The following is a 12,169-nucleotide window of genomic DNA, read 5'->3' on the forward strand; positions in this document are numbered from 1 at the left end:
TGTAACTGCGGGCATTCTCAAGACTGCGCAATAATTCTCCGAAAGACGCGGGACCAGGAGGTCTACCACGAAATACCAAATAAGAAGCAACGATCATCGTTTTAGCTTCGTACTGGACCGGAGACTACCACGAAACGCGTAAGAAGATCGTGATTTGACATAAGCTACCTTCGAAACGTCAAATGACAGCTTTCGTATAAAATTTTGACATTACTTTTATTTTTTATACGTATTTGTCAACTCTCAACCTCAATTTTTTAAAACACGCAGTGAAGTCATTCAAAGGCAAACTAGTGCAAAAATTATGAATCTTTTATACCAACCTCGTTGCCATAAATTGATTTATAACAATAACTGTTTCAACATGTAAATAAATAAATTACCAGACGAAAATACATACTTTCGACAAAATGGCTTTTGACACATTGCTTCTATAGTAATAAAGAATACTTAGAATTTACAAATTCATTGCATTAATTGGAAGCTATAGAGGCTAAACATAAAATCCCATTAATATTTGCATATCTGCTTGCAGGTTGAATACCATGTACCTAATTTTACTTAAGACCTATGTAATTGACTAAACGTATTCTATTCTGTTCCGTTCTGTTCTATTCTATTCCATTTAAAATTGCCATTATGTAGTACGCTTAGAATAATAACGCATAGAATGATAGTTTTATATCAAAGGAACTGTCACAAGTGAGGCAAAAATCAAATTCATGTAGGCTGGTTTTAGTAGTAGGTTAATTTTCGGTTTAAGTGAATATTTATATAAAAATACAAGTTGAAACGCGTTACTTCCTTGTGGAATGTGATGTTAGTATCTATTTTATGTTTGTCTGACGTATTTTTACACTCATTTACCGCACATTTCGTCATTTTTAGCTAAAATTCTTGATCTGTTCGCGGTGCAAGTTGACCTTGAGCACTGAAGCCCCGCCCGCTCGTGTAGGACCTTTGGGAGCGCTTCAATTTGCCTCACTTGGCGTGTGCGGACTAGCTTTCTATGCGTTATTATTCTAAGGTAGTACGTATGATCTTCGTTGCGGACGCACTCACGTGGTGTCGTATTTCGTGGTAGACTTCCTATTTTTTGGCTCATATCTAGTTGTACGTTACATAATAGAAATATAGTTCATGATGCTCTGTTTTAAGGCATAGTTCAATTCATAATTGTTCATATCGTCTTGCTCAAAATTTATGACACAGCTGAATAACTGGCAGTTGGATGTATTAATCTTGCCCTTAATACAGTTTTCGTACATTTTTTGGACCTTACATTACACCGAATGATTTTTTTGATTGACTTCAGTTTTTCAAGAATACTCTAGTAGCAAGATATATATTGAATATGAATAAATATTTTTCTTCTTACTAACGTTATTTAATTTGTGAACATCCCTAAGTTACTCACTCTATTTTCCTCATTTTTCTCATAGAATTGTGTCATGGCATGTACTTTCTCATAATGCGATTGTTTAAAAATCTATGATATTTTCACGACAAAAACAGAATTAAAAAGACGTGATATATTGTGAGAAACTATAGGTACGTTATGACAAAGAGTAGAGAACCAACAATAACTATTCTACTTTTTCACTTTACAATAGCGGCGTCTGGTACTCGAACTGTCAGCGTAAGTCATGAGTACACAAAAACAGAAAAAGAATACTATCGTGAACGTAAGTAATGAACACGTTAGTTACATACATTTTCCTATCAACTTTATCAACTTGATTCTAACAGATGAAAACAAAAACATACCAAAAAATATTTCCAAGGCAGAGGAAGAGACAGAAAGTCGCACTTGTGTTTGATCCACAAATACAATATATTTTCTGTTTTACATTAATTTATGGTTCCTCAAAATTTACTGAGGCAACTCTGTTCTTATATATTCTCTCAACACAGTCCCAATTGATTTTGTTGAACTTCAAATGCGAAATAAACTTTTTTATTTGACTGAAGCATGATAATAACATATTTAAAGGTAGAAGAAGTAAAACATTATTACAATTGTGATTTGCGATCATCTAATTGTTGATACTTTCTCGTTGTGTAACTTATTCACACATAATATTACGACATCCTATTGTTTCTCATAAAATGTATTCCCATGATCAATAGTTTCTCATAATGCGATTATTTAAAAGTCTATGACATTTTCTCGATTGGTGAAACTTTATTAAATGAGATCGATACTTTAGATATAATTCAACGGAGAAAGAAGTAAGAAGGAAATTACGTTATGAGAAACTGTAGGTACGTTTTGAAAAAATAAACTATACTACGTTTTTAATTCTGCACAATAGCGGCGTTTACTACTACAACTACTGGTGCTACCACTACTAGTACCAAAACTACTACAACTCACGAGTACAAAATAAATAATAAAGAAGACTTACGTGAACGTAAGTAGTGAATACACTTTTGCCTAGCAGCCAATTTACGATACTATGACTGAGAAATAAAGAAACTCAGTGAAACTGATATTCGAGTTGAGTATCTATAAAATTGTTATAATGTATTATGTTCGCATTCGCATTCTTGTCCATAAATAACTCCCTTAAAGCATATCTATTTACATTTATATTTGTAGATGATTTCGGTGGCTCTATTGTTTGCGCTGTGGGCATCAGATGTCAGGTTATCTCGGGTTCGATTTTCATTATGACCAATGTGAGAAATTATAACTAAAAACTAAATTGGTTCCTAAACTGGCTCCAGTTTGAGACCTGGTTATTGGCACTGTAGTAGCACTCTTCCCTGCAGTAGTAGCGCAACGCGTTTGATATTCGGCGATACCGCCGTCCTTGTAGTTAGGTACTTGTACTGCTTGTTGCAATGGTTGTCACAAAAAGAAAAAAAATTAACGTAATCATGTAATAACAATGATTATTACTTATCAATACACAATGACTATTGAAGATTTTCAAGTGTTGCACAGCCAAATATTTATATGGCATTTGATTTTCAGATGTTCTTAGTTTCTATTGTTAAATTTAACTACGTAGTGTATTAGCATTATAAAAGAATGGGGTAAACATGAGTAAGGCCGTGCTTAAGTTCAATTGTAATTAGAAAGCCAAATAATTTATGTAAAATATTGTTTCCAATAAACATACGAAATTCTGCATAAAATGGACTTCTTACTCATTTCAGTATTCAACGCAATAGTTACATGTACGCCATTTATACAACGTTACATAGATATACACGTATACAACGATTTCTGAACTCGATGATAGTATTGAAAAGCATTTTAAAACACGCACACGCCAACCCTTAGCGCTCGATCCGGCAAACTACGCGTGTTTGCAGGATATGGCCCGCGACGCCGAATTCCCCTTGTGTACCCCGCAGTTCGTTGCGTACATTCGTTACGAAACTGTATGGTTTGTAAAACTGTGTTATTGGTGTGATTGTCTGACACATTATTATTATTATTACATTTTCAGGATCACAATTGATCGATTTTCATTTTCTTGAATTTTCAATGTTCTTAGCGTTGAATTTAATTACATTTTCTCGTTGGGCATGACTTGTTTCAAACACAAGAAGATAAAGTAGGTATATTTTTGCAGCGCTTTGTTCCGCACGAGGCTATTCCCCTCCCGTGCATCCGCGAACCGAAGGAGTGTCGTGCTTATAGTGATCGAGCTCTAAGGTTGAGATTTATAAAACGATTTCACTTCGATTTAGCAAAAATGGCGAGCTAAGCAAGTTTCTCGTATTACGAAACGAACTTTGCCTAACTTTAAACAAGAAATTAAATTACACTTTGAGTTTACTTCGTAATAACACGCGAGGGAGCGCGTTTTATAAAATCTCAACCTTAGTTTCTAAGTTAAATAAACATCAACGCAAATATTTGGTTAAAACTGACTTTGCCAGTAAGAAAATATTTTTTAAGTGAATGCTCTAGCAGTTTGCCTTAACTTTAATAGATGCTTGAGTTTAAAAATACATTCATGAAAAAATACTGTCATCAATACCATAGGCTTTTTAAGCTATGATAAAGAAGTAACCAGATACAAATTAGTATATTAATTATTGTATAGCCGGATTTACATTTATTATATATTTATTACGTGTCGTATCGTGACATTTAATATGGTTAGACTTATTTTAGTGTGTTGCAATCTGACGTGACTAATTATGTTGTGTGTATGAAACCGATGACGTTTTGACGCGACATGACGCGACATGTCAGACAAATGTAAATCCGGCTTTATAACTCTGTTTCTATGTTTCAGTTAAACTAATAGACAGTATAATGATGGAGGAGCCGTGTGCACACGCTGGTGGCCAATGCGTTTTGGCTTCAGACTGTCCAGCTGGGCTCCTGGCAGAGACAGCAGGACTGTGCCCTAACCAGCAGCCTAGGGGAGTTGAATGCTGTTATGGCAGTTAGTAAAACTTATTATAGTATTGATTATAATCTTTTTGCTAGAATTTAATCGAACTAGTCGATTATCATAGATTATAAAACGAGCGTGTCGAGCGGTGGTAATGCAATAGCCCCCTTTACACAGTCACTCTGTCGCGCGTGAACAGGAGTGTAGAGGATTGCGCCCGGGAAAGCCTGCACGCGGAATCGTGCGCGATTACCTGTTTGAATTTTTTTTAAACTAACTTTCTTTAGCGCGCGATTGCTCGTGTTCGTTTTTGTTACAACGGAAAGAGCGTCCATGTAAAGGCTAATTGCACCGGATAGACCGCGTGAAACTGGCGCGTGTTGGAATGCGCGATTGCGCGCGCAACTGATGATCGCAATCGCGCGGGCTTTTCCTTTTACTTTCAAAGTCTTTACTACAGCACTCTATCGTGCATGATTGCTGCATCACGCGCGATAGAGTGTCTATTTAATGCTCGCTAATGGCACAAGAGTAGATTCTCAGTTCGCACCCCTTGGTGTAATAAGATCACATTTGCAAAATAATAACTTTTCAGGAAAGAGTTAAATTAGTCGATAACTTCTTTAGGTTTAAATATTGGTAGGTCAATGCTTATAGGAGAATTACAAAATTTCTCATAAAGCACTTTTTACGTATATTACATGTGCATTATTATACTAGGGTTACCAATTTGTAGCGGCATGTATGACTTGGACTTTGATTTCTAAGGCTGATTACACATGGCGCCGCGGTAACGGTGTTTTTGCAAGAGTTAAGTCGTCAAACCACAGCACCAGCGGTGTAAGTCGTATATTACTACACAATTGTGGCAACACTCGCCGTCACCGCGTCCGCCGCCACGCGTGTATGAAAATCTGTTGTTACGGTGCCGTGTGTAATTAGTCCAAATTACGTTTATAAATATTTAGTACCAACACCTCTCGTTAATGGTGAAGGAAGACATAATAATAATATGTGAGACATATGTAAGTAAAACAAATAAATGAAAAAAAAGATAATCGAGTAATCTTCGTTTCGTAATTTTACAAATTAGACTTAAAATAAAAAAAACCGACCAGGCTTTTTAGTTCCAAGCTAAAAAATTGCATCGATCTCATGAAGGAAGCAACATTTTTTGTAGCATGTGTTAAGGAAGGTGTGTTTATACTTCGAAATTGTTCTTAACACTGAACAACTTGAGTAAGAGGTAAAAAAATTACTCGCAAAAACGTCTTTCGACTTCGTATGCGCTTTAAGTAACAGCGATGCGACCGATTTCTTTAAAAGGTGTAAAATAGTACAAGCACGTTTTTATTTCTTCATTGTCATTAACATAGTCTGTATTGTTTTGCGATTATAGGAATATTATCCAACTTTTTTCATTTCAATTCTTGTCAATTTTAGTGTCGGTCAAAGAAACGAGATGTTTCAAGTTGGGTGTGTGCATGCCGCTGACGTCCTTCTGCAGCGACAAACTGATCTTCACTCAAGCTAAAGACTGCCTGGATGACGAGAAATGCTGTATCATGACCGCATAAAAAGAATATTCTACTAAAAATACTATTCTTATACACATCCTCATATTTTCGTTACATACGACATTCGATAACACCACGACGGCAAAGCGTTGTCGTATTCCAGTCGAATGTTTGAGGATGGACAAAAGTTTAATAAAATTCACAGCTGCACAAAAAACATGGTCGATTCTTATTTTCCCGTTAATGAAAATGAAATCATTTGAGTAAATATGAGTATTGTTAAGTTTGTTATTTAAGATCGACGCCACATGATGCATTGCATCGGGGCCAACGCCCCGATGCAATACATGAGCGGTGACTCTGCGTTATATTATCCGCTCACGCGATGCGCTCATCCTACCGCAAAATGGCGGCTATTTGGTTTCGCAAATTAGAAAAGGATTCAGTTTAAATACAAGTTTTAAAAAATAAAAACTATTATTCTGCATTGCTTAATAAATACCCTTCGTACTACAACAAAAACATCTCAAATAAAATGCAGTAATACACCGCAAATCCTGCACTTAAAAAGCACTAATGACATTTTTGGTCTACTTGGGTAAATATGATAATATTCCGTTTGAGTGGTTCTAACGTTTACCATGAAATTACTCCTTAAAGTATAGTTTATAAACATTTATATTCAGGGTAAACTTAAAAAAACGCAACTTACGGTATGTTTTCAATAAATAAACACCGACATCACCAGCCCAAACAATAACACACACGATTGTCGTGACGTATTTTTGAAGTTGTTTATTTTTTTTAAATGACAGACCCAGGCATTAAAAACTTTATGGTTTGCTAGAGTAGTTACCGAAATAGCAATTAGTATTAGTTCTTTTACCTGTTATAACTTCGATATCCGATAAATCGGTATAAAATCATCACCGGCACCTCTAGGTGTGGTATGCTTCCAGAGACGCATGAATCGCGTGAGCGGTTATAATACTTAGAAATCAGAATTACCAACCAAAATAGTGCGCTGAAGCTGCGCACGACGACGTCACCTTGCTCTTCAGACACGGGGCCGGGAGACGAAGCGGAGAGGTGAGCTGTGGCACGTAAAGCCGGGTACTCATTAGTGAGCTGTAACTGTAACGTAACAGATACAACAGTAACGAAGTTATAGTGTGTATGCGTGAAACAGTCTCCACTCGCTGGAATGCCGCTCGTGGCATGTTCACGAACCACGTACACACTATGATTTTTGATACTATAACATGCATTGGTTACGGTTACAGCTCGCTAGTGAGTACCCGGCTTAAGTAAGCATCGTTACGTTCGTCATCATTGCGTTGCAATGACGTATTGCACCCGCAATGCCCATGTGGCATCGCTCTAACTTAACAATTTACACATGAAGTTCCAGTTTATTTGTAAAAATGAATATATACTTTTTAATTAACTATTGTTTGATTTTAACCCTTTCATTGCTTTGCCATGGTTCATTCGTTACGTAGGTAATTAGGCTAGATGACATATGTTGGCATTGTACTCCTGTGACAAAGCCACGCGGCACTTGTCGATGCCGAGCGACAGTTGCTGCGCGGCATACCAACACTCGTAGAAGGACAAAGAGAGCCACCACACTTTTTATATAATATCAAGTGTCGGGGCGAACAAGTCGTGCGCCTGGTGGTAAGCCACATGGCCATCCATAACAGTTGCAGTGCCATTCAGAACTTTAAACCGCAAAGACCTTATGGGCACTGCCACTGCGCCCGTCACCCTGAGACATAAGTTAACAAGTCCTTTGTACCTGTAATTTCACCAGCACCCTCACTGCGTGAGGCTCACGTTACTGCTTGGCGACAGAAATAGGTAAGGTGGCATTCTGGCATTGCATTCTGGCATGGTGGCAAGCTCTACTGTTACTAAAATTCATGCTAACTTATTTGCACTAAATCTTGACTGAAGAACTAAACTAAATCTTGTGAAGACTTGAGCTAGATACAAAAAAATGTCCATCCAACAAGAGCGAAAAGATGTTGCGCACTTTGCTTCCACTCGGACTAAAAACTCGCTAGCCCCCCAAATGCCGGGACACAAATGTAACTGCCTCTGTGGCCGAACGGTTACCATGCCGGACTGCCATGCAGAGATCCCAGGTTCGATTCCCGGGTCGGGAGAAATATTTGTATGGCCTACATTTATTTCTCTCGTGAGTTTGGGTGTAATTTGTAGTTGTCTACGTGTATGTCCATGGCACCCGCGACACAGGGTTTTCCTAGTGCGGGGCTATGTTGAGTGTGTACGTTATTGTTATTATAATTGTAATGCGACAAAAAGCTAAGCTCCAGCTTAACGTATTTCTACGAATTTTTAATATGTTACTAATGATGAATAAGTTTCTTTTCAGGGAAAGTTTCCCTTACGAATAATAATAATAATAGAGTTCAATCAGTGTGACGAATTCAAGTGGATTTCCTTACCTATGAAATAAAGATTATTCAAGTTTGAATTTTGAGTTCATACGTTTTTAATTATTTGAAATTGATTATAGGTTTGTAGAAATGAGCACATTAATTAATTTAATTTTTATATCGTAATTTTTCTCATGAAACCTATATGAATTCAAGTATAGTTACAAATCTCGTAAATAAAAAAAACCTTTATTCATTCATTCAATTATGTCATTATTCATCCATTTGCGATAAACAAAAAACCTAGTTCAAGTTGCAAATGAAATCAAATTGTAGCTGATGCCTATAAAGCTGGTGGACATAATAAATTAATTGTCACTTTCTACTGTCTATCTAAGCTGCGTACTCGGAGCTATGTCATCTTCGGATCAGATATTATAATTATCAAATTCCACTCATTAGCGCCCATCCAGTTTGATTTTAATGATCAGGGTGTAATCATAGTATAACAAGAAAGGTAGTGTAATTATATTGACGTTTTATTTCGGCTTGAGTAACGAGCAACTTCGGCGCTGTTCTTTGTTATGAGACGATTTTGCCCAAGTGTTGAAAAAGAAGAAGGTTAGGTAATAAATTGACCTATGGTCGAAATTAAATGAGATTGTAATATTAAGTTTATTTTTCATAATAATTAATACAAAGATCGAACACTAAGAATTTTTTTTTCGATCTGGCAGGATTCGATCCTGCGCCTTCAGCATACCGTCCCTGAGGTAAAGGAAAAGTTTCTTAGCGTTAGTTCTTTGATAAATGAGATTGCTTTTTAACTATCTCCAATAACCATTGAGCTGAAACGTTTTATAAAAACCCTATACGGGTCAATGAACTTTTTTTACCGACTCTGTGGAGAATGTATAAAAACATAACAAATAGATAATACTATTGCAGTCATATCCTACAAAGTTTATAATCTTAAGATCTGCAGCGAATTTTGTGCATTGTTTTTTAATGTACTCATGAAAAAATTAATTCTTAGCTTGTTCCTACTGCGTTACCAGAATTTTAACGACCGTATCGTAAAAAGGAAACGTTTGAATCTGTCAATAAACAATTTTTAATGCGAACCGGCTTCAGGATAATCTCAGTACAGAGTACTAAAAAAACCGACCTCAAAAGTACGTGGAATTACGTCTATTTGCTAAGTTTTATTGAAATATCCCGCAGTTCTAGTCCGCCGCTATACAGGACTTGATACTGGAGATAATAATAATCGGTTCTCACTACTCAAAGTATATTGAGAGAAAAACGCCTTGAATTGGAGAAATAGCAAAATCATCCATAAAAGTAATTACTCCTAAATTTAAGTTAGGCGCTATTAATAAAAATGAATCTTCATGCGTGAGCAGCCGCAATTCGAGGTAGATGATTTTCTTCAAAATGAAATGGGACCACTATGGAAGTACCCCCTTTCCAACAAAAAAGAATCGATTCACAAATACCGGAGTTATCGCGTAACACACATACATAAAAAAAGAACATACAGTCTAATTGAGAACCTCCTCCTTTGTTGAAGTCGGTTAAAAATATTCAGAATTATGGAATAACATTGAAATTTTATCAGCTACGTTACCAATCACACATAAGTTATGTCATTTATGAGGATACAGAGAATTTATTTATTATCGTAAAATAAATGTTGTCTTGTTTAAGAGTAAATTTTTTTTTGGATTGGCAATTTATTGTTTAATTGTTTAATTTTATTTCATAAGATTCCCCTAAAAAGTATTTGTAATTAATATTATAAATATTACGTGGATACTATTAATATAGTATCCACGTTTATAATTAGTAGTACTTTTTACCTGAAATACAGGAATTTCCTAGTTCAGGTACATGTTTATTTTTACATTAAATCGCATAAGTAGTCTTTAGTTTTCTCTGTACATTATGTTACTGAATAAACAATTTTATTATGATTATTTTTTTATTTAGAGTTACATTTCGGCTACAGACATATAACCTTATTTTGTTTATTAATTATAAAAATTATTAGCCTCTTTTTGAATGAGAGAGAGTCGACAAAAAAGGAAATTGACACAATATTCTGTTTGTTTCAAAACAAAACATATATTCTATGTACAATCATGTGTACATATAACAATGTACCAAAACATCTAAATAAGTTTTCAATCATAAAGTAAATGGCTCCTGCCAACATTATTCTACTCAATTAGCGTTTAGGGATATAATTCGATTGTAATATCGCTAAGTCTGTACATAATAATGAACGTGACTGTATCATAAATGCGATAACACAGCTATGTAGTATCTGTGCCTCACACACACTCATATATTTCAAATATACTATATAATTGTATTAAGTAAGCGATCCCCCAACACTAGCGTCTTTCGAGCGTCAGAGTCTTGCCAACGCACACACAGCGGCGACACAATGTCCACACGGTGGCGACGCAACGTAGTATCCCTAATGCTGGTGCTCGAAAGACGCTGGTGTGGGGGATCTCTAAGACGTAACACAATGAAGATAGTTTTCACGGCGCGCCATTGACATTCGTAACATGTTTCTTTTTCAATATTATTATTTAAGCAGATTAAGCTCCGCTGCATACGCAGTCCGCAGAATACATGAGCTTACCGATGTTAGTACTGCTAGACTAGTTTACTTTAGTTACTTCCATAGTATAATGTCCTACGGGATTCTCATGTGGGGTAAAGCGGCAGATATTCAAACCATTTGTATTGCAAAAACGAGCGATTCGTTCTGTGTACCGTCTAGGCTCTCGGGTATCTCTCAGAGAAAAGTTTAAGGAGACTGGTATCATGACTGTGGCATCACAGTACATTTACTCAAATATTTTATATGCCCGTAAAAATATACATAATTTCAATAAGAAAGAAGATATCCATAATATTAACCTTAGAGCTAAGTCCAAACTCACGATTTCGTTTAACCGAGCGAGGTAAACAACTCTTTTATGGGGAACTGTATACGTTTCTACAATAAGATTCCGGAGCATATATTAAGTTTATCATTTCCTAAGTTTAAAAACTACATTAAAAATATTTTGATCGAAAAATCATATTACAAAATTGAAGACTACGTGCTAGATAAAGATGTATAGAAAGACGACATGGCTCCAGAATCCACACAAATTTGATTCAAAGTGTATTCCATAGCATTTAAGTTTATTTGAAAAGAGCAATCCCTAGAGTTTCTTGCTCGTTTTTCTCAGGGAGGTCAGCGTAGTGAACGAGCAGTAGCTTAAATGTGACGTTTTCAAGTGTAAATTTATTTTACCTATGGAATAAATAATCTTTGACTTTGACTAAATATTTTATGTAAATACTTACCTAATATTATTATTATTGTTTACTCGCTCGTAAACATTGATCCTTCCCTGGTAACCCTTGTCCAAAAATTAACACAAAATTAATCCACATGAGGTATCAAGATTATATTCTGTGGAACTGTTCCTAAAAAACTCAAAGGAAAACATTTATAGCAAAAAAGAAAAAGAAAATAGTAAGCCTATTTTCCTAATGAACGGAAGGTCCATTGTTGCCCCTAATTACAAAAGAAAAATCGCTAATTAAGGGAACCATATATTTTTTGACCCTGGACTTTATTGAAGGATTTATGTTGATTGGGGAACTTTTACCGTCTTGGAATCTAGGGGTTGAACAAACGAAACGGGGTGTGAAAATTAAAACAGAAAATTTACCAATGTTCTTTCTAATTTTGGCGCAGAGACCCAAAGGATTTTGGCTTTGGCAACTAGAAGACGCCATCGTGGATTATTACAAGCGCTACCGTGCCATTTGGCAGCTAAAAGCTCGATAGGTCATTACAGCGGTACCTAGGCTA

At 35.9% G+C, this 12,169-nt stretch overlaps 1 protein-coding gene across 1 annotated transcript; it reads left to right on the forward strand.

Moving 5' to 3' along the window:
- Nucleotides 1–2,315: 2,315 nt before the first annotated feature.
- Nucleotides 2,316–6,365, forward strand: LOC113238907 (the record flags this gene model as incomplete). Its single annotated transcript, XM_026475755.1, has 3 exons — nt 2,316–2,414; nt 4,260–4,412; nt 5,805–6,365. Coding segments are annotated over 3 exons (386 nt in total), but the record flags the coding sequence as incomplete, so codon positions are not given.
- Nucleotides 6,366–12,169: the final 5,804 nt, after the last annotated feature.

The sequence above is a fragment of the Hyposmocoma kahamanoa genome, unplaced genomic scaffold (genome assembly GCF_003589595.1).
Source record: "Hyposmocoma kahamanoa isolate Upper Pololo Valley unplaced genomic scaffold, ASM358959v1 98791, whole genome shotgun sequence".
In the NCBI taxonomy this organism is placed as follows: Eukaryota; Metazoa; Arthropoda; class Insecta; order Lepidoptera; family Cosmopterigidae; genus Hyposmocoma; species Hyposmocoma kahamanoa.